General features: G+C 44.8%; 2 protein-coding genes across 11 annotated transcripts in view; one reads left to right on the top strand and one right to left on the bottom strand.

Moving 5' to 3' along the window:
- The first annotated feature begins 2,574 nt into the window (after positions 1–2,574).
- Positions 2,575–20,386, top strand: SMIM29 (small integral membrane protein 29). 2 transcript variants are annotated; one of them, XM_084853016.1, is made up of 6 exons: positions 2,575–2,616; positions 2,818–2,895; positions 8,188–8,363; positions 10,274–10,299; positions 12,840–12,945; positions 14,948–20,386. In XM_084853016.1, the coding sequence occupies exons 3-6, from the start codon at positions 8,253–8,255 to the stop codon at positions 15,008–15,010; spliced, it is 306 nt and encodes a 101-aa protein (XP_084709142.1). In that variant the 5' UTR covers positions 2,575–2,616; positions 2,818–2,895; positions 8,188–8,252; the 3' UTR covers positions 15,011–20,386. The 2 variants fall into 2 exon arrangements, with proteins under 2 accessions (XP_084709142.1, XP_084709143.1); XM_084853017.1 differs by lacking the exon at positions 2,818–2,895 and having other exon boundaries at positions 14,948–17,076.
- The window catches only part of HMGA1 (high mobility group AT-hook 1), a 29,807-nt gene continuing 23,994 nt past the window's right edge, over positions 16,388–22,200 (bottom strand). For all 9 annotated transcript variants that reach the window (XM_084853008.1, XM_084853015.1, XM_084853006.1 and 6 more), the window contains one exon: positions 16,388–22,081. In XM_084853008.1, coding sequence (XP_084709134.1) covers positions 22,025–22,081 — 57 coding nt within the window. In that variant the 3' untranslated portion in view covers positions 16,388–22,024. The remainder of the gene's footprint in view (positions 22,082–22,200) is intronic.

Below are 22,200 nucleotides of genomic sequence, written 5' to 3'. Positions count from 1 at the left end.
TGGTCGCCTCCGAGTTCGGAGGTGGCTGCCTATTTTGATAGGATTGCGCCCTTAGACTCTCTCCACTCACAATGGGATAGAAGTGAGATCAGTCTGTAGCAAGTGAGGAATCCAAGATTTTAGCATAGTTGAGATAGGGTAGCAGTGCCCCCCCCAGTTGCCATAAAGACAGATGTTCCTGTGTTTTACATTCAGTGTAAGAAGTTCCATGTCCAGACAATAGGGTGCTTTACTCTAAATTTCTTATCTCTTTAAGATGAAGTACTATCAACATTCTCTAAGTCCTGGAAGCTCTTAGGTCCTTGTCAGGCTGTTTAGGGGATTTAACCCCCACCTTAAATTAAAAGACATTTATCTACCCTAGGTAGTTCCCCAACCCAAGTATGTAGAAACTACTACTTTGTTTATGGATGACCTTATTTCTCTTTCAAACTGATAGGGGCTCAACCACACAAGTTTACTATTAGAAGGAATGATGGCTAACAACTCTTGATAGACATACCTTCTATGAATTTGTCTAGCCCCTTTTAAAGCCCTATACACTTTTGGCCATCTACCATCACATCCATATTGGTTCTTCATTGTCTGAAGAATTTTTAAAATTAATTCTGAATCTACCACTAATCAATTTCCCTGATTTCTAGTGCTATGGGAGAGGGAAGGAAAGATTCTGTCCACTTTTTCCTCATCATATATAATTTTATAAACCTCTATAATGTTCCTCTTTGTTTTTCTCCCTGGAGCTACACACATGTAGCATGCTGCTGACAGCATGCTACATGTTCTCTTAACCTAAAGTAAGCATGCAGAGGCTCAATCTGGATTAGGACCACCATGTATAGGTAAGGGAAGGTTAAACCTCCCCTACTCATGTGCAGTGGTTCTGATCTGGATTGGGGATCAGATGCTTAATTTAGAGTAATTTAGAGAGGGTCAACTGCATGCTAGCTATTTAACATATAATGTTCAAGGGTAGACGACCTGGTTCCCTCCAGATGTTTTGGACAACTATAATTCCTTACCATTGACAATGCTGGCTGGGGCTGATGGGAATTATAGTCCAAAATGTCTGGAGGGCACCAGGTTGCCTGTAGTTTGACCATAAGGGTGCTTTGGAGGGCTCCTAGCACTAACAGTCAAAAGGCATTGTACAGGTACAGCTATTCCATCTTTTCTTCCTTATGGCGCAATCCTATGCTTGTTCAGATAGAAAAAAATGCCCTATAGTCCCAGCATGGCTGGCTGGGGAATGCTGGGAGTTGTACGACTTTTTTTCTGCCTAAATATGCATAGGACTGTGCCCTTCACATATTTTTCTGGTAAGAAAAAAGTGGTGAGAAAACATGGGAGGGTTACAAGATAAAAGACATCAGGGCTCTGTAAAATTCTGAGAATGAGGCAGGGTGATTGCCCAACAAAAGCTTTATGTTGAAGCACCCAAAAAAGCTACGAACAGGTTAGTTTCTCCTTATGTAAGAGAGAAGGTGGTTCAAACCTCTGATCCTTGTGGTTGCCTCTTTCTGCTCCTTTGTCAGTGTTGCAGTATCCTTTTTGAAATGGAGTAACTGGAACTGCAAGCAGTATTCCAAATGAGGCTGCATCATATATTTATATAAGGGAATTATGAGACCAGCCCTCTTATTTTCAGTCCTTTTCCTACTAATCGCTAGATTTGCTTTCCCCGCTCACTTCCACTGCACATAGTGTGGATGTTCTCATAAAGATACCTACCAGGACCCCACGAACTCTTTCCTGATGCGTCACTCTGCCAGTTCAGGCTGATTGTTTTTGCCCCAGTGTGCAGCACCTTTTACTTAATTCATTACACACCAAAACTCACTTGCCCTTTCCCCCCGCCCCCCACAGGGCTAAGTGACATCCATGGCTCTGTGGGGAAGAAGAAGGAGAGAGGGAGCAGGCAAAGGGAACATCAGGGCCTGCTCCAGTTGGACTGCCCCTCCTTTGGGAGATGAGAGGGGGGAACAGAGCCATCCCACCAGCCCTGCTGACAGTTCACCTAATTCTTTTTTCTCCCCTCCCCATTGCTTTTTCGTTGTGTGTCGTGTCTCTTTTAGATTGTAAGCCTGCAGGCAGGGGCTGTCTTCTTTGTTCATTGATTGTAAGCCGCTCCGGGGGCCTTTTTTGGCTGAGGAGCGGGATAAAAATACAGTAAATAAATAAATAAATTAGTTGACCACTCAGCACTCACCCAGTTCGGAAAGATCCTTCTGGAGCTCTTCACAGCCCAAAAGGATATCTCCAGACTGAAGGCATGCATGCATGCACGCACGCACGCACGGGTAAGAAAACAGCAAATGAGGATGGTGTACACACTGCCAGGCGCAGGGAGATAATCCTCTATTCCAGCAACCAACAACAACAGCAGAACCCCTGACGCTTTCCTACCGTCTTCGTTTAGGTTTATACAGGAGGCTGCTGCCCTCTGCCGCCCTCACCTATCCACAGCACGTTGCGCGGCCCGGCCCGGCCCGGCCCGCGCTCCTCCCCGCCAGTCGAGGATTGGCCGCGGCGCTCCCCCTCTGGCGCGCGCTGTCAGTCACGCGCCGCTCGGCCCTTCCTGGCGGTAGCTGTGGGGGCGTGAGCAACGGGGCGCAGGTGAGGAGGCGGTGGACCGCCCGGGGGCGCGCCCGTTTCTCGCTACCGAGCGGGGTGGGCATGGTGGGGGAATAGAGGTCGCCGCAGCCAAAGCCAATGGGGAAGTGGATTAGGCGAAGGCGAAGATGGCTGGGAGGAAGCGCTGAAAGCCGGGCGGGGGAGCATCGCCCATGCTTCCGTGTGCTCTTATTTCTCCCCCAGGCTCGGGCCATGCCTCTTGGCAGGGAGATGCGTCTGCCGCGGGAGCGGTTGTTGTAGCCCCCGCGAGTGCCGAAGCGGGTAAGTTATGCTCTGGCTTGGGGTACGAGAACGGGCTTTAAATCTCGGTCTGTTGAGTAAGACTCGGCCCGCCCTGAATTCTGGCCCCAGTTTGCCAAGTGACGCTGGGGACGCTCTCCTGCGAATCGCTGTGCCGTGCTTTGCATATATAGCGTCTGCTCCTCTGCGTGCCTACCCGCGAGTAAGCCGAGTTAAGTAGGGCTTATTCCCAAATGAAGGGGTAGATAGAATTATAGCCTTACCGTCAGATTCTGCCCCTGTCTGTTTGGAGCGCGGTGTGAGCGGGGCTGGAAAGAAGGTGGGCTGGAAGTGCTGAGATTCAGGGGGCCCCGTTTCTGAACCGAGCCCGCAGTAACTTGAAGGGGATCGGCTAACAACGGATTGATTTTATGCCGCTTTAAACCTGTCCTGCCATAGTTCAAGATAGAACAATGGATCCCTGCTCTTAAGAGCATCGTAGAGTCTTTTAAGGCGCAATCCTGTGCATGTTTAGACGGAACAAACTCCTATAACTCCCAGCATTCCCTAGCCAGCATGCCTAGCTGGGGAATGCTGGGAGCTGTAGGACTTTTTTCTCTCTCTGTCTAAACGTTCATAGGATTGCACCCTTAGTGTGAAAAATTTAGTTCCTTATGGGGGCAGGGCCTGATTGCATTTCTGGCATATCACTGCAAAACAGCAGGGTGAATGACCCCTTCCTTTTCTTACAGGTTTCATGCTTGCGATCATAGCTTGTTTGTTAGTTTTACCTCTGGATTGGGGTGATTCCATGAAGCCTTTCTGTGGGGTATGGATGGTTACTGTAATTCTGTTCCTTGAAAAGGGGAAACGGTGTCTGGTTGTTGAGGTAGTAACTTTGGGCCGGATTCCTGATGAATTCCTCAAAACCTACTCTGTTATTATTGTAGTGAAAAGTAGGAAGTAACAGGGGCTGTGAAATTGCAGAGCAAATGGTGCCAACACAGTTTGGAAAATATATATTTTTTTAAATTATGTTTATATCTCACTTTTTTCCTCTTGTGAGGAACCCAAGGGGCCTTATATGGTCCTCCTCCTCTCCATTTTATATTCCCAACAACCCTGTGACATAGGGTAGGCTGAGAGTTAGTGACTGACCCAAGGTTACCCAGTGAGCTTCATGGCTGAGTGGGGACTAGAACCTGCCTCTCCCAAGTCCTGACCTAACATGTGAACTACTACACTGCACTGGCTCTCCTTGACATTGTAATGGGCAGTGCTTCATACAGACATTTTTCCAGTCAGTATGTTCTTCATATTTAATGAAATCAAGCCAAGAATGTACGCTTGCAGAATGGGTCACAGAAAGCCAGTGTGGTATAGAGGATGGAGTTTCCCAGTTCAAATCTCCATTTAGCCAGCAACTCTGAGGGCTATTGCGGCTGTGAGTGTAAAATATGATAATATCCATGTAACATTCTCGGCTCCTTAGATAAAGGGTAGGGTATAAATGGACACATATTGGTGCTGTGTGTTTGGGCTTTCAGACACAGCAAAGAAAATGGCTGTATCCAAACAAATGCCTTCTGTCCATTAGGTTAATTCTGTCATGCATGTATACAGCATAGACACACCTCTCAGTTTTGAGCTTTCTTCACATGGTGTTGGAGATTTGCCAGCGTTGAACTTCTACAGTAGTTCTTTATGAAGCTCTTCTGCTTCTCTGAAATGGGTACTCTTCTTCTGGGTTTCGAGTTCACTGGATTCCTCAGTGTTTCCTTGACTTCTGTAGCTCAAGCTAGGTTCCATATTTGGTTTGTGTTTGCCTTTAATTGGTAGGAAACATAGGAAACTGACTTATACTGAATCAGACTATTGGCTAATCTAGCCCAGTTTTGTCTACACTGAATGGCAGCAGCTGTCCAGGGTTTCAGGTGGGATTCTTTCTTAGCCCTACCTGGAGAAGCCAGGGACTGAACCCTGGACCTTCTTCATGCAACACATGTGCTCTACCACTGAGCTATGGACAATGTTATAAAATTCCTTTTGTTCTTCCCACAATAACCTGCAGTCCCACAGTAAGATTTCTGTGCATGAGTTGTAATGGAGTCTTCCACTAGTGTCTTGCTATCCCGTTCCCTCCTCTTTCCCTTCCTAAACCCTTCCAGTGAGGGTTTATCTGCTTCAGTGTGTTCTTTCATCCTTAGTGCTTGTAACCATGGTTTGCCACAAGAAAGGTATTCGTGAGGGGCTGTTTGTTGTTGGAAGTTGTTAATATTAGCCCCAACAAGCTGCCTTGTGTTATGTCTGTTGTGTAGATATATACATACACTGTGTAATGCAACCTGTGCATGGCTGGCTGGGGGATGCTGGGAATTGTAGTCCCAACACATTTGGAGGACACCGGGTTGGCGAGGGGTGGTATAATACATAGTGCGTTCACACAGTCACATCAGAAGCTTTGTAGTTAGCTAATTGCCTAGGCTACCCTTCCCCAACCTTGTGTCTTCCAGAGTGTTTTGGTGTTCAGCTCCCATGCTCCTCAACCAGCATGGCCATGCAGGCCAGCGATTATGGGAGCTGTAGTCCAATACATATAGAGGGCATGAGATTGGAGAAGGCTAGCCTAGAGTGACTAACAATTCCTTCTAGGAGGTGAGTAGTTCGCTGGATGCATAATGCTCAAGCCATCTTGTGATGCGCTGGTATGTGTAAGTGGGCAGGCTTAAAAGTTTTTGTGGCCTGATAATTCTTATATGTATCTTCAAGTCTTCACTTGGATCAGAGCAAGTTGTCATTTGTTCTTTCCTGATATTTCTCTCTTTGTTGCAAAAATGCCTGGTATGATAAGGGCGAATCACCTGCAGTAACAGTTTATGTAATTGCAGTTTTCTCATGAAAATGTACTTGGAGAACTTACCTGAAGTGCTTGCTTAAAGACCTCACCCATCCTAAAGCTTTTGGATGGGTGAAGAGGCTGGGGGAGTGGGGGGAAGAGTTTGGTAAAAGGGCTTCCTTGAGGGGTCCACGAGGAACTTGTTTTATTGGACTTCCTAAATCTCATTGCTTGCACTGACACAAAGCTAGATGGTAGTTGCGTCCCAGGATGAGGCCAATATTTCAGCTGCATTTGGGATGAAGGTCTCTGAAGAAGTCAGTCACTTTGAGGAAAATGCACTCTCTTCTCAAGCGTGGAAGAGACCTCCAATTGAAAATCCCTAAGATGTTTCACATGGGAAGGGGAGTGCTCTGAAAGATATGGAGCTATGTGGTATTGTACTCTTTGGAAACCTTAAGAACATACAAAGCTGCCTTATACTGAGTCAGACTATTGGTCCATCTACCTCAGGGTTGTCTACCCTGACTGGCAGTGGCTCTTCAGGGTTTCAGGTGGCAGATCTTACCTGGAGATGCCAGAGCTTGGACCTGGGACCTTCTCGAGGGGAAGCTTGTGTTCTGCCACTGAGCTACACTCCTTTCCTTAGGAACAGCTCCCCACTCTCTTCCAGCAACAGGGCCAGAAGCAGCAACCTTTTGCTAAGCAAGTAACAGCCCTGACCACGCCAGCCAGCTAGCAGCAAACATTTTACTATGTCATCATCATCATCAAATTTTTATCTTGCATTTCTGCCAAAAATGGCACTCAAGGTGGCCAACAATAAAAATACAAACAAGATCTTGGTTAAAACATAACATAAAAACAAATCAATTAAAAACACAATGAAAAACACTAGAATAAAAGACACAGCACCCAACCAGTTAAACCCCCTTCAGCAACAGACAAGCTTATTTGCTAAAGGCCTGCATGAATAAAAAATCTTTGCCTCCTGGTGGAAGGATGGAGCGGGGGCCAACCTAGTCTTCCTTGACAGGGAGTTCCAGAGCCTGGGAGCAGCCACTGAGAAGGCCCTTTCTTGCATCTCTACCAAATATGCCTCTAATGGTGGTGGGACCAAGAGAAGGGCCTCCCCCAAAGATCTTAAAACCCAGGCAGGCTCATATGGGAGAATGTGGTCTTTCAGGTACCCTGGTCCCAAATTGTATGGGGCTTTATAGGTCATATATAACTGCCCTTTGAGTTGTGCCCAGAAGCAAACTGGTAGCCAGTGAAGCTGTTGTAACAAGGAAGTCACATGCTCCCTGTAACTGGCCCTAGTTAACAGTCTGGCTGCAGCATTCTGGACCAGCTGAAGTTCCCAAACACTTTTCAGAGGCAGCTCCGTGTAGAGTGCGTTTACAGTAGTCCAAATGGGATGTAACTAAGGCATTCATGACTGTGGCCAGATGAGACATCTCCAGGAATGGGTGCAGTTGGCGCACTAGCCTCAGCTGTGCAAACATGTTTGAACATAAATTGGGAGTCCAGACTCCCTGGCCCAGCATTCTAAGTCTGCATTTGCCTGTACATGGGGTGCTTATGTTTTGGTCCCAAGATAGGCTTTCCCATTTGGGCTGATGGGTGGGGCATATTAACATCACCATGAAGGAGCCATGCTCCCAGGCTGTGGAATTTCCTGCTGCGGGAGGCTATGTTCACTCTCTGTCTGCTGTCCTTCCACAAATACCTTTTTATTCAAGCAGGCCTTTGGTGTGTAAGCGGATCTGTTGGGTTGGATGCTGTTTTTACTCTGCTGTGTTTTTAATTGTGGTTTAATGCATTTGTTTTACATTGTTTTAATCAAGTTTTATTTATGGTGTAAGCCACGTTGAGTGCCATTTTTCTTGATAGAAAGGTGGGATACTAATCAAATAAGTCAATAAATAAATGCTTTGCAAACACTGCAGACAGATGGATGTCTAGTGAGCTGAGGGAGGCTGCCCTTCTCCACGATCCCACAGCATGTCCCTATTGAGGAAACATCTAGAAGCAGGGATGGATGAGTAAGCTTCTGCTCTACTTTCTAGAAGGAGCCTAGTGCTAGGTGGGCCAAAATTCTAATATCACTGCCTTGGCTTTCCTCTCCAGTATTCTCTCTTTCTGCCTTGTTTTGGACCTGCTTCTTCAGAATGCAACTGTCTCAAGCAGACTGCACTGATTGATTGGAGAGTGGTGAAGATAAAGCATCTCCTTTCATGCCTTTTGATCCTTTGTCTCAGGTTCAGTCAGCTGTTGACCATGGCTCAAGGCTAAATACTACTTAAAAGGGTTTTGTTCTCCAGGACTGTAGCACTGAATCTAGTGTGAGCGGTGACATGTGACTGCCCTGTGACTTAATGTACTGTCCTTTCATGCACAGCTGTTTGGTGGTGGTGGTGGTGGGGAGCAGAGAAGTGGATTATGGCAGCTTGAAGAATGTGTTTTAATCTTATACTGTTTGTTTTTGTGATTGTGAGGTGGACTTCCCAATGAAGACAGAAGCTGCTTCTCTGGTCCACCTTGAGCAACAATTTCCTATGCCATGAGTAACACCACCATGCCCACTTCTGCTGAGCCAGCTCATGACTCTTTGGTGGCCTATATTTTGGTGCCGTTTTTCCTTATCACCATTGTCGGAGTCGTCATGGCTGTGGTGAGTGGCTTGAATTAAACGAGAAGAGCTCTACCTCCACGCTTTATTACAATTACGGAATGCGCAGAACTATTTTTTCCCTTGAAAGAACAAATGTTTCGGTATACATTCCTGAGCAAACAGCCATCTGTTCTTGTAGAAGTAGCTGGTTCCAATTAAGGTGTTGGACAAATGATTGCTGCCATAGTCTTTTGTGCTTGACTGCAGAAGTGTCTGTTTCTCACCAGCAGCATTTCCAGATTGCCCCTAGATAGAAGTGAGCCCTGTGTGGATGGACAGGACACCTGGGATAGGGTATTTGGGTGGCTTGGCATTTTGCTGTTTATGCTTTGCTTGCTTTGCCATGAGAGGAATTCTTGACTAACTGTAGGAGTGCCGTAACCGGAGATGGGGGAATGGAGAAACGCTTTGGTCCACTGTAGCCTGGTGAGCCTTGTCTTCTTTCCTCTTCCCTCCCGTTCTACAAGGCAAGATAAAAATACACCTTCTTTCCAAACCATTTGCCCCTTCCTGATGAGCTGGAGCAGAGTTAAGGAACCTTTTTGGACCATGGGCACATTTGGCAATTTGAGAAACCATCCTGGGCACCACCACAAATGCTCCATGGGAGGCATGGCAGATGTAGGGTCTGAGTGCCAAGACACTAAACGACTCCTTTGAACCCACAGTTTTCAGCACCAACAGAAAACTATTTTACAGCAGTCCCAGGTGCTAATAAGAAAATGTGTTAATTTTTTTAAAAGTGGGAGGGGTAAGACACCAAAAAGGGGTCTGTAGGCACATTGGTGCCCATGGGCACCACATTGCCTATCCCTAAGCTAGAGAGACTCTCTCAGGTCTCAGACGACCCCTCTCCCCTGTCCTGCAATACAGGTAGCTTTCATTTACACTTAGCTTGGCCATTACTAGAATCTGTGAGATGCCTACATATTAAACAAGGTCTGGGAAAAGTTCATGCATTTGTTTACCTGAAATTAGATGCTGGTGTCTAAGAGCGCCTTCTGATGAGATGTCTTTGTAGTCCCAGATTGCTGGGACGAGGAAGAAGCTTTAAGCTTGCCTTCCTCCCAGTGATCATGATTCAAGTTGCTGGGATTAGGGAGGAAGTGTGTGGCTGGGTTCACACAACACACCAACCTAGCGGTTGAATGTGGGTTGACGTTGAACCGTGGGTGGTTGTTGTACTATGGATTATCATGTTGTCTGAATGCAGCACATTTTCTGCAGGGTGGGTTATTGTGTTGTCTGAATGCAGTGTGATTTTCACAGGGTGGCTTGTTAACCATGCCGTGTGGCTTATTTTTCTCTAACAAGCCATCTTGAGAATCCATGGTTGTTGTTGGGTTGTTCAGGGTGGTTAACAAGCCACATCGCATGGTTAACAAGCCACCGTGTGGAAAATGTCCTGGGTTCAGACAACATGCTAAACCACAGTTCAACGAATAACCTACACTCAACTGCTGAGTATGGATTAGTGTGTTGTGTGACCAGCCCCTGTGTATGCATGCATGGCAGTGGGGGCACAGCCTCTGGGGGGTTGAAATTGGCCCCCGAGGTTGCCCACCTCTGGGCTAAAGAGATTGCAGTATGGTTTGTGGTATTGTCATGGAGCTGCTTCTCTCAATATCTTTGCTGTCATCTGACACCCAAGAGCCAATGTTTCTAATGAGCTGAGTGCTCCACATACATCCGGTAGGCTAATATCTCGTGACATCCCCATTGCCAGGATTGTGCCTTAAGACAGGTGTAATGCAGGCAATGCTTTTCTTGCTGCTGGCATCTCTTGCACTGTTACTCTTTCTCTTTCTTGTTCCATGCTTCATTCCCTATAAGGAGAAATAATCCGCAGAACAGACTTGTGTATATGCTTCTCTCATAATTGTCTCCCCCCCTTCCCTTTCACATTGCAGATGATGTATATCCAGAAGAAGAGAAGGTAAGAGAATGCATGGGGAGAGTAATCAGATCGTGTTAGAAATAGGTAGTTTGAGTTATGTGGCTCTTCAGAACTAACTCCTTTCTTTCTAGAGAAAACAGCTTTTGACTCAGCATGAAAATAGAGGAGTCTTTGTGTATTGCTATCAGCTGTAGGCTGTTCTAGATATAGAGCGGTGATAGGTTACTTCACGAGATAACTTGAGGTACAATAATGCTAATTATTAATGGTGGGGTAGGGGGTTGACAATAATGAATATTCAACTGTTGCAATCCTCTTCTGTTTCTGCCATTGAACTGCCCTGGAAAATGGGTGTATTTCAGTGAGGGGACACACTTTGTTAGCAAACTAACCAGTCCACCCTTATCTTATATTGTTAAAACAATAAACACCCTTCAGCACCGTCTCCACGTTTCTTGGAAAAAGGCCTGTTTTAACTCTCAAATGAATTTGTCCCACGAGAGTTTTTGTAGAGCAAGAGTGTATATAGATCCATTTTGCATATAGCCGCTAGTCTAGCCATCTGTGTTGAATGAGAATATCTTCCAGGCAACCAAACAGGGAAGATTTATAACAATTGGGAGTCTGACTTTTGTTTGTTTACAGTACAAATGACTAATATTGATACGCAGGGTAGGCTTGCTTGCTAATGAATGCTTGTGTGGACTAGTAATGTTTGTTGGCTCATTTGCAACGAGGTTAATCTAGAACCATCCACGGAATTCTTAGTGTTTGGGGCCTAAAATTGTGCCTGGACCTACCCCTGCTTGAGACAGCAGGGCCTTGCTGCACTGCCCTCCGAGGCCCAGTGAAAGCCAAGAGTGAAGCTGTGCCTTCCCATAGGCAGAGGCAGGCTGCCTTCTGGGCTTGCTTACAGCATCAAGAAGGAGCAGCATCCCCCTAGTTGCCAGGGTGATAGGGCTGACGCTGTCCATCTTGATGTCTCATGAGATACCTGCAGGGGAGACTTTTCAGGGGTATGGCTATAATGGCCAGGTCCTGCCCGCCCTCGCCTCTGGAACACTCCGACAACCATGAATATTTTTCGCCTGGTGTGGCTTGTTGGGATTTCTTTTTCACATTGCAGTTCTGGGGACTGAGTTTAGACGTCTAGTAAAAATATGCATTAGGTCAAGCATTTTCATCTTTCCTTTATTAGTAATGTATAGCAATGGAACACCTATTACACAAGAATTATCATTGTCACTGGTGACACAAGTTTTCAGGTGGCTGCTATGAGCAGATTGGCATCTCATCTTAAGTGGCCAGTAATGACAGGAAAGGATGAATGGGGTTTCAGCTAAAGGAAGAACATTTAGGTTACATAGTAGGAAGAATTTAGGTTCTGAGAAACAGCTCAGCTATAAAAACCTGTCACCACATGGGAAATGGGTTGTATGAATACTTCTTAGTGATAGTTAAGGTAGAACTGGGCTGCCACATTGGAGCAGAGGAATTGTCCTAATATTCTACAGTTAGGGTACCCCTGTGGCCTCCAGACATCGTCTGAGGGGCTACAGGATACTGGGGATTCTGCCCTCACAGGATACTGGGGATTCCTACCTCTGAGGTCAGAGACAGTGCAGAAAGAACTGCTCTTGCTGCCCTCTGAGGTCAGAAAATCAACCTCCGAGAGTAGGAAAAGGGGCAATTCCAGTGGGTGGGGAGCAGAGACCGGAGAGGCTAGGATATGAGTTATCCTAAGCCTCTTCCAGCCTCCTTTTGCTCGCCCTCAGAAGTGCCACTAGATGGGCTAAAAAGCCCATCCAGTGAAAGATGCGGGGCAGGAGCACGGGGAGGTGGAGATTGCCTCTGCCACTCCTCAAACTCTGCATTGAATGATCGGAAGCCTCTGAGTTTATTTTAATTCATAGATTACATTTTTACTATGACTACATTTGCATATATATTGCATATAATATACATACTACTTGTGAATCTATAGGTATATGTTCATAAATATAAGACAAAAAGCTGGAGGTGCTTGCATGGCTAAGGTTTAAAATGTGCAGAGCGGTTTGCCCCATCATTAATAGTGAAGAATTTGAGAAATGCAGGATCATCTCTGCTTTGCTGTTGTTTTTCTTGTTAATTTGGGTAATGGTGGAATTTCAAATTGAAAATACATTTTCAAAAGATACTACATTTAGTTGAAAAAATGATGGCTGGGTAAACCCACTCTATGAGCTGAGTCTTGGGTCCTTGTATCTACTGTGGGGATAACATTTCTTCCCTGTTTGATGGAAGAGGCTGGGAGAAAAAAAGGGGTTAATGTTTAAAACTGTTTAATGTTTAAGGGTTTAAAACTGGGTTTGTGCCCAGTCTTTAAAGCTGATAGGTTTGGAATTATTTGTAGTACAGAAATTGTTATCTCCTGTACCCATCCCGTGAGATTACTTCACTGACCTAGATCAACCCTGATTGACACTGTCATGGTTTTAGCGGTACAGCTTGCTTCCAGTTGCATGAGAGCAAGCGTAGGTTTTATTTTGATAAAGGCTGTATATCAAAGGGGTGTCACATGCCAATCTGTGTCTCAGGTATGACCGGCTACGTCATCACTTGCTGCCAATGTACAGCTATGACCCCGCAGAAGAGCTGCATGAGGCTGAGCAGGAGCTTCTGGTGGAGCCAGAGGACATGAAGGTGAGCTGAATTGGGACCTATTTTACAATCTACAAAGAACCATGCTTCAGTGTAGGACAACTCTTCTTGTGGGTCTGTGTATGTGATTTGCTTTGTGACTTGGATGTGGGTTGATTCCAGGAAAAGGGAAGAAGAATAGATCTAAGCACTAGGTTTTCAAACACTTTTGTTTGGTTTTCTCACCTCAGCAGTTTTGTATGTCTGGTTCTGTTGTACTTGGGGCACCTAGGCTAGAAGGCATGAATAGCCCTATATTTGTGTGTGCAATGAATGAGTTCCTAGTGCTTTCATTTTTGCTGGGGAAAGGGATAAATAGCAGAGTAGTCCATAACACGCATCCCATCTTTAGGTGTGTGAGATGCTTGCCAAGCATAGGAATTCTAAGCTTAGGTGAAAGATCCTCTAGGATTGGGCAGCTTTTTCCCATCAAGGGCCACATTCCCTCAAAGGTAATCTCTCAGGGGCCACATGCCAGGAGTGGGCAGGGCCATAGCTACCTCCTCCTCCCTCCCTCCCTCCCTCCCTCCCTCCCTCCCTCCCTCCGTGTGTGTGTGTGTGCGGGTGTTAAGATGATCACACCTCAGTTTTTATCTCTCTTGAGAACAGTGAGATAACAACACCCCCCCTCCCCCAGCCACCTACATGAAATTAAACTGAGGGTGACATGAAGTCCTGGGGCTACAGGTTGCTGACCCCTGCTGTAGAGCGCTGTGGCAAAATTCCCATGTCGCAGGTGTGCTGTTGTTCATGAAATGTTCCCTCTGAAAGTGTCTTGAGTCTCTCTCTACCTTCCACCTTTTGCAAGCTTGTTCTCTGGCACTTCCAGTTGACAAAAGAGTACACGAAACCTTCCCCTGAAGAAAGGAGAGGGTCAGTTTCCAGAAGTTTGAGAACCATCATGTTAAGCCAGTGTGATTCCATGGACAAGCACTATTGCTCAGTTACCATGTAAAGGGTGTGAGCAACACTAAAGAAGCCAAGCATTCTTTTTGTAATGCTGACAAGCATGAAGCTTGGCTAAAAGTTTGGTCAGTGACTCAAGTAATATTTATGTGTTGGGGTTGTACTAATAAAGATATGTGCATAGCTTTTATATTATGTGTACCTAATATTTATGCTGTATGTATTAATAATGAGCTTGATTTAGGCTCTGAAATGTGCAATCCTTGTCCGTCCCTTTTCATGGTGGCATAATTTAGACAGTGATCTGTTAACAGAACCATGAAAATACTTTGAAGCCTACCAGGGCTGGAAAAACTCCCAGATACTCAGTATCTAGAAATCTGATTCTGTTTTTTAGGAATCTGAAATTTTGGTTCAGCTGTGTTTAGGGCTGGTACTTAGGACCTTAAAAGTTTTTTTTAAAATAGTATTTCTCAGCTTATTTTCACGATCTGTCTGTAAAATATAAACACAGTCGTTTTCTTTGCATTTGGTTTTGCTAGCTGAAGTTCTTAGAAAACAGATGTAACATAGGCAGCTACAGGAAGGATGCCTGACACCTGCCCCCAATAAAGTTCCACCAAGGGGTAGCTCAGAGAATTAAGATGAAAGTTTCCATTGGCTTAACTACTGCATCTGCCAACAAAAGCTACATTATGTGTAGCCCCAGTTACATAAGGCGCCCCATAATATAGATCTTCAGCAGAGGCTTTATTGAAAATTGAGTCTCCAGTGTACTGTATTTCTTTGGTCGATTTCTTTGGTTGTATTGATTGCCTTTATCTCAAGCAGTAGCTCAGGAGTGTCCAGGTTCTTTTTTTCTGGCCCTGGCTTGTTACAGTGGATTTCCAGTTAATCAGCTGATTTGGCTGAAACAGTAGGATGGCAAAAGCAGAATCTCAAATGGAAACTGACAGTTCATTGCTCTTAATCACAAATGTAGCCTGTTTTCAGCTGTGGAAAATGTCCGTTCTCATAAGATGAGACTACTGCTGATGAAGGTATGACAGTTGTACTAACTGATGGTAAATGCAGTGAATGTGTCTGTTGTATGTTACAGGTGATGCAAGGGTGGGGAGGATACCAGCCCTACCGTGGTTCATTTTTGGATGTGAAAGCTTGATGCCACTCGGCTCAGACTGACAACAGGGCGTGGATGGCTGACTTCATCTACCTGGCATGCGTGCCAACTTGAAGTGCTCCCAAATGCCATTCACTTTGAACCTGCTGCCTTTCTTCCCAGTTCAATACTGTCTCCCTCCAGTATTCTTCCTTTCCATTTTAATACTGCGTCCTCCCTGTCTTAGCTTGCAGTGAGAGAAGGTGAGTGGGTTCAGGCCCTGCTGTCAACACAGCTTCCCTTATGCATCCAGTGCACAGGGAGTTTGCATTTGGATCTGGGAAAGCTCTTACCTGGCACGATAACATTCCTTATACTTCTCCTCCTGGTCTGCACTTGATATGATGTTGAGGAGATGCCGGAGCTTCTGAAACATTAGGTAAAATGCAACTGAATGGCTGTTGTACTATGACCTACAATCCTCAAAAGGCTCAGCTTTATATATAAAAAAACCCAACTGATCTCTGCTTCTGTTTGTGAATAAGCAGCGTTGAAGCTGCAGCTGCTATAATATTTCAGCTCATTTGCTAGCTACCACCTGTGCTATGAACCTATGCAGATAATGGGTATATCACTTAGCTGTTGGGTACCTGTGATGTGCCCCTTGATGGATACAGTGAAAATGAATAAAACAGCGAAGCTACACAGCTAGGTACTTGGGGGGTGGGGCAGCAGAAGAGTGGGGTTGCAATGTAATATCCTTCACTTTACATCTTGAAACGTGTGTAATGAACAGATGCTGAACGGTGCGAGAAATCATGTTTGCATGGCTATATGCAGGTTTGCTGGCAAGGTGTTTAGCAAAGAGTGTTTAGCATGTCGGTCAGAAGGGGCCTTCATGTATTTCTGAGCAGTTGTTTCCTTCAATGAAACTTTTGAGTTCAACCAGGTGGTTCTTTCTATAATGATGACTTTTGTATTTGGGCGCTCATCTATGTTTTGTAAATAAAATTCATTCTAAACAGGAGCATCTCTGGCAAAAATGTCAAGCTTTGCCTGTAACCTTTAATGCTTGTCTTCTGCGAGTACAACTTGTTACTATTGAACTAGCTGTGGCGGACTGAAGAAGTGTCAGTGCAGAGATACCACGCTGGCTTTGTTGAAACTGAAAAGCCCTTGCTGACTGTTGCTGCTGAGCTAGGAATTAATGGACATAGCCTGTTGGCGTGACTGGAAAGCTGCACTAGTGACTTGGGCAAAACATGTATTAGGACTGTTCTATTTGCCTTTGTTGTCCCAAGAAAGTGTTTCAATTTTCAGTTCTTTGGCTAGTCTTCCTCACACACAGACTGTAAGAGAGCGTATGTCTGATGCTTAATGATGCAGTTTTTGGTCCCAAATAACTTCACTGTCAAAAACACACACAAAGGCTATGGGTGTGGAAATAAAGTGACTTTAATTTGCTAATTACAAATAGACCACTAGGGAAGGTCTCATAATGCATATTGCACTAATTACCTCCATTTCATTAAGTGTGCACAGGTTTAATTCACTCTGGTAGAGTCAAACTTGTGGAGCAGATATGTGGCTGAATTAATCTGAGTTGAAGTCACCACATGGGGAAGTAGTAATCTTACTGTCTCCTACAAACAGCCTGCAGTTCAACGTATTGGTATTCTTCAATTGTAACCTTTTGTCTGAGTGGTCCCACATCTGTATAACCTCCAAAGTGCTGCTTTGGTCATGTGAATTGACACATTAGTAGGAGTAAACTAGACTGCTAGGGGTCTAGGCTCACTGAAGGCTACCATTTTGTCTCCTTAGGCAAATACTTAGCTATAGAACAATATAATTTCAGAATCCTGTTCTCCCTCAGTAAGCGTTTGTGTGCACAGAGAAGCTCCAAGTTAGTGTTGCTCTTCATAGCGCTACTGAAGGCTTGTTTTCTCACACAGATATGCTGTCCGTCATCGATCATGAGAGACAAAGGCTGCAGTTACCTATTGTAAGATTCTCAGATTACCCCATCAGTGCTAGGTGTCTGCCTGTGACTAACTGGAGGTAAACAGCTTGCACTGGTGTCAGCATGTTACATTGAAATAAAGTCCTTTGAAGGTTATGTGTGCTTGAGAAAACTCTGCAAGTTGCATCCTTTAAGCTTCTCCCTACTTTTTACAATAGCAAGGGGTTCAAGCAACCCCCTGCGCTGAAAGCTGTAGGTCTATGTTTGTAAACCTCCTCCATGAGAGGGCAGTGGAGGGAGATCTAGGGCCAGTCAGGATTCCCTTTGCCATGGCGCAGCTCTATACATATGTAAGTAGTTTACACATACAGCCTCTTTTCATGTGTGTTGACACCATAGCCATCTGGCTAGCCAGTGTGGCCCCACAACCCCCTCGTGATGTTTGAACAGGGAAGAAGACGGTCTCAGCTCCCCCAGGCATGATATAGATAGTAACGTCTTATTTTTACTCTTTGCTGGTAGAAGGTCCTTGTTTATTTTAGGCCTTTGATAACACAGCAACTGAAAACTGATTCAAGTAGCTTTTCTTAACCCAGTATGCTCCAGATATGTTGAACTACAGCTCCCAGCATCACAGGAAAGTTGGATTAGGTCCAAATTGTGCCAAGGAGGCACTGTCTCCCTCTTCCATTTTGTGTCTGTAAAGGGAAAAACTGGAAGGAAAAGGAGAGGACAGGAGACACTATTCGTTGTTTGCCTTTCCAAAATGAATTATTCAAAATGATAAATACATTGGACTGGATCCTGGCTTATGACCGGTAGACATCTGATCCCTCCTTCTCTGCAGATTTGTGCTGCTGGGTTGGAGGGACCCTCCAGAGGAGCATGGAGGACTGAAGGGGAATTTGGCAAAAATGGTCTCCCATGTCCCACAGAGACTCTGCTCGGCCATTTGTTCCACAACCAGAAGAGCCCTTCTATTAATAGAGCCAGTCTGGATCTAACCTATTATAACTTGTGAAATTTAAAAGTACTGGGTTCCTTACCTGCTGGACCACATCTTTTCTCAAAAACAGAATTCACCCCTATCATGTTCAGAATATGGCTAGCAACAATGGTTCAAAGGGTAAAAACAATGACCAGAAGTAACATCCCAGTGCAAGAGAAAAACAGCTGAGAAGCTAGTTTTAGGGAGGAAAAATGCAGACAGGGGGAAGGTCCAGCACTCCCTTCTGCAAATCCCAGCTGTGATCCATCCCCACCACATAGGAATTCTTACTGTTACATCTACCTTAGATATACATGTCACATGTTAGTATTAAATCAGATACTGCAGTGCATCTATTCATTCATGAGCAGGAAGGGGGCTGCATCCTTCTAAAAGGGATGGCAATATTAGTTATAAACACAGTCAGATCTAAGCTAGGTTTGTCCATGGTGCTCTTAAACAAAACAGGAGAACTAGGACCAGTTTGTTGAAACTAGGAAGAAAATCCATGATTTGGATATAGTAAGACCAGAAAGATCTGGTCTTTCACTGGAGTTACTGTCACACCAGTGGGTGAGGCCAGCTTGACTTTGTCTGAACATGCATAGGAATGCACCCTAAGTCCTACAACACCCAACATTCCCTATCCAGCCATGCTGGCTAGGGAATGCTGGGACTTGGAGGACTTTTTTTTCCTGTCTAAACATGCATAGGATTGTGTCCTTGATGTATCTCTCCCATAACTACAGTTCAGACCTGGCTATGAATACCCGCTCTCACCCAAAGATGTTTTCTACATAACTACTGAAGGGTTGTACACATACTGAACCCTCCCAATGCCTGTACCACCCACTCCCAGACTGTTTCTTGGCTGTTTTTTCTCTGAAGGGGTAGAGTAGTGGTCTGTGTTACTAGCATGAAGATGGCCAAAGAGAAGCTGTTTCAACGAGAGAAGCGTAGGCAGGGTTCAGCAGCTCCTGCCTGCAGTAGGCTTTAAAATGCTCCTCTCTGCCCCACTTTGTAGGGATTTGGTGGCATACCTGATTGCAGCATGGACTTCTGCCAAACCTAGTTTAGCTCTAAATACATACTGCAAAGCAAGCAAACTGAATTGGGGCAAATGGTCATGCCCATCTGGGGAACTCCAGAGGGCTGGATTTGGCCCGCGAGCCTGAGGTTCAACACCCCTGGAGCAAAGGAAGAAGTGGCAAGTTTAGTGCCGTGACAGATAGGATTCCTCTTTGTGCCTTTTAAGGAGGATCCTCCGAGTTCACAGGCCTAAACTGTGTACAAGTGCTCACTGACTACAGCTTTGGAGGTAGCATGGAGACATTCCCAGACGCTCCTCAAACAAAACTCAAAAGGGAAGGCTTGAAACATCAATTAACTGTTTTATTCAAGTAAACTGCAAATAGGAGATCAAGAAATTGTTAGCAATGGATCAGAGATTCACACAACAACCTACAAAACCACCGGTCACCCCATCATTTTTCCATCACTGCCTGTTCTTGAATAGTTGCTTTATAGGCAACTTCCAACACCACCAGCATCAGTAAACAACTCACAAACTGCTTTCAGACCCATGGCTTCAGCTAGCTTAAAAGTTCAAGCAGGATGGGGAAAGAACCATCCAGCTGTTTAACAGTTTATGATTGCAATCCTATACACACCTTGGAGTAAATCCCACAGAACTTTGTGGGACTTAGGTCTGAGTAGACATGCATCGGATTGCACTGTAAGAGGCAGAAATAGACTGTCCCTTGCTTGCAACTTCCCTGATATGTCAACTATAACATTGTAAAAATTAAAGAGGACAGGTAGCTGGCTAATGGCAGACAAACAATGAAGTTAGACTCCCCTTCAACTTCATGCTGACATTATTTAACCACCACATTAATCCTCAACCTGGAAATTGAAGAAGTGATTTGTTCAGGCTTTGTGCAAATAACGCCAACCTGGTTTGAGAAAGATGCCAGTCTCGGTAGCAGCAGGGCCAGTACTGCATATATTTTGTAAAGTACTTAGGCAAAATAGAGGCAGAGCCATGCATTGGTCTTGGCAGATGGAAAACCATCTCTCCAGCAATTATAAGAACTATACAGCAGTTCAAGGAGAAAGTTCTCTTAATCTTCTGTTGGTTTTTGTTTTTAACACAGAAGTTGCCACTGGATAGAACGTCTCATGCTAGGATGCTGAATCTTGGGTTATATCCAGACAGCAGCTTCTCTAAGCAAGGTAGTACTAAACCAGAACGTGTAAGTATGGGAGACAGATACCCAAGCCATTTGAGATAGGAGTTGCACCAGAATCTAATTTGGAAAGTGCCACCCATTACATATCTCCATGTGGAAGTGATCAGCACAGGAACTGACACAACCCTCAACATGGTTTGTGGCTGTTAGGCATATTGACAGAGTGAGCATTTGCCAAGCTCTCTACCTGGAAATACTCTTAAAAATGTGAGCTATCATTAAAAACTATCCAATGGAGTTGCCTCTAGTCTATTACTTAGAAAAAAGAGAGATGGGTATCTTTGAGCACCGGGGCCTAAAGGAGCACGGACCTACTTTCAGAAGCAACTGTAATTTTGGGATTCTGTAAGTGCCAACAGCCGACACTTGGAAATTATGCCATCTCCAAAGAACCTCCCTCTCCCCAATCACTCATCAGTCTGACAAATGTACGCTTTTATCCCTTTAATAGCACAATAGTTTTAAAAGTCAACTCAAACTAAATGATCTATAGTGTAATATATCAGTTCCAGAGAAAAACCAGACAGATCCTGTTGGAATAATAAAACTTTGTAACCAGTACAGCAGCATCAGAAGCAGCAGCAACAAACAGCAGCAACTCCATGTTTTAAGAGAATGAAACTTAAATTATCCAGAGGTAGTTGTGAATAAAGGAAAGAGAAAAACCTTGAAAGACGATGTGTTTTGGAAAGACAACTGTAGCTAACACACTAACTGTGTTATTATCAATGGAGAGCATCACCAAACCCAAAGAGAGGTGGGGCGTGGGGGGGAGGGGGGATTTTGCCATCCTGCTTTCCTTGGTCTTGGCAAACCTTTGTCCGGTTTCAAAGAAGATTCATAGTCCTTTCTGTGCAGAATGACTGAGCACCAAGGGAAAGAGCTTTCAGGTTTTAGGCTACCTGGGCAGTGGCAGTTGGGATTACAATGGGAGTAGATCAGAGGAACTATTATGTGGTTACTGGAAAAAGCTCCCATTGGCAAGATGAGAGATAAAGAACAGATCCTGGCAATCTTACCTATAGCAAGCCTAAATGCTTTGGCTCCAAGGCAGCAAACTGGGGCTGAGCTGCATACCATCAACAACAATGTACAGGGCTACTGCAAAGAGCCATATTATTTTTCAACCACAGGAAATAGAGTGAGAAAAGGCAAGGTAACATCCTCTAAAACCAGGACCTACACAAATGGCTTACAATAGGAAACATTTACTGTCTTCCTCCTTTTCAATTTTGTGGCTTTTCCCACTATACTGACATTCCAGAATAAAATGCACATAATACTCCCAATTCGCTATGGCATAACTTCCTGCTACTGCCAAGTATCCTTTTGGAGGGTGGTATGGTCTCTCTAAAGGGGAAATCAGGGTTGATTTCAGGAATAACTAGGCTGTCCACTCTTTTTCAACATGAATAAGTGGTTACTATAAAGATTTATATACCCCTTTCTCTACAAGGAGTGTACTGAAGAGACAGGCCAAAAAACAGAATATAGAACAGTCTTCCCCACCTGGTGCCCTCCAGATGTGTTTTACTTCACCTCCCATCAGTCCCAGCTGGGAATGATGGGAGTTGCAGTCTGGAGGGCACCACGTTGGAAAGGTTGATATAGAACTACATGAATTGGTAGGCTAAAATTTTAACCCTGTCAAATGAGAGGGGAAAACAAATACGTGGTTCTCCCATTAAACATTACACATCAAATGTGATGGCTGATCTGTTTTACACTGTACTCCAGTGTTGCTGTTTTGACTGCGAGGACATTGAGGAAGTGGTGGTCAGGAAAGGGGTGAGGATTCTCTGTTCCTTCCTCAGTCCCAGAACTTGAGAAGAAATAGGAAAACTGAACTGTGAGGTAGAATCAGTTGGCTATTTTCACTGCTCCTCTTCCGACGACTCCTGGGAGATGTTGACCTCTTCTTCATCTTTCTCCTACACAGGAAGAGAAAATAATTGGGAAGGTCCTGGGGGGGTTATATTATACTTGGCTTAAGGCTAATCCACATTGCATATTATCATCACTAGAGTAGCTATGAAGGCAGAGGTGCAGG

Source organism: Heloderma suspectum, chromosome 4, assembly GCF_057233095.1.
Source record: "Heloderma suspectum isolate Gila_16-S chromosome 4, 16-S_ref, whole genome shotgun sequence".
Classification (NCBI taxonomy): domain Eukaryota; kingdom Metazoa; phylum Chordata; class Lepidosauria; order Squamata; family Helodermatidae; genus Heloderma; species Heloderma suspectum.
This window is presented reverse-complemented; position numbering and strand designations above follow the sequence as displayed.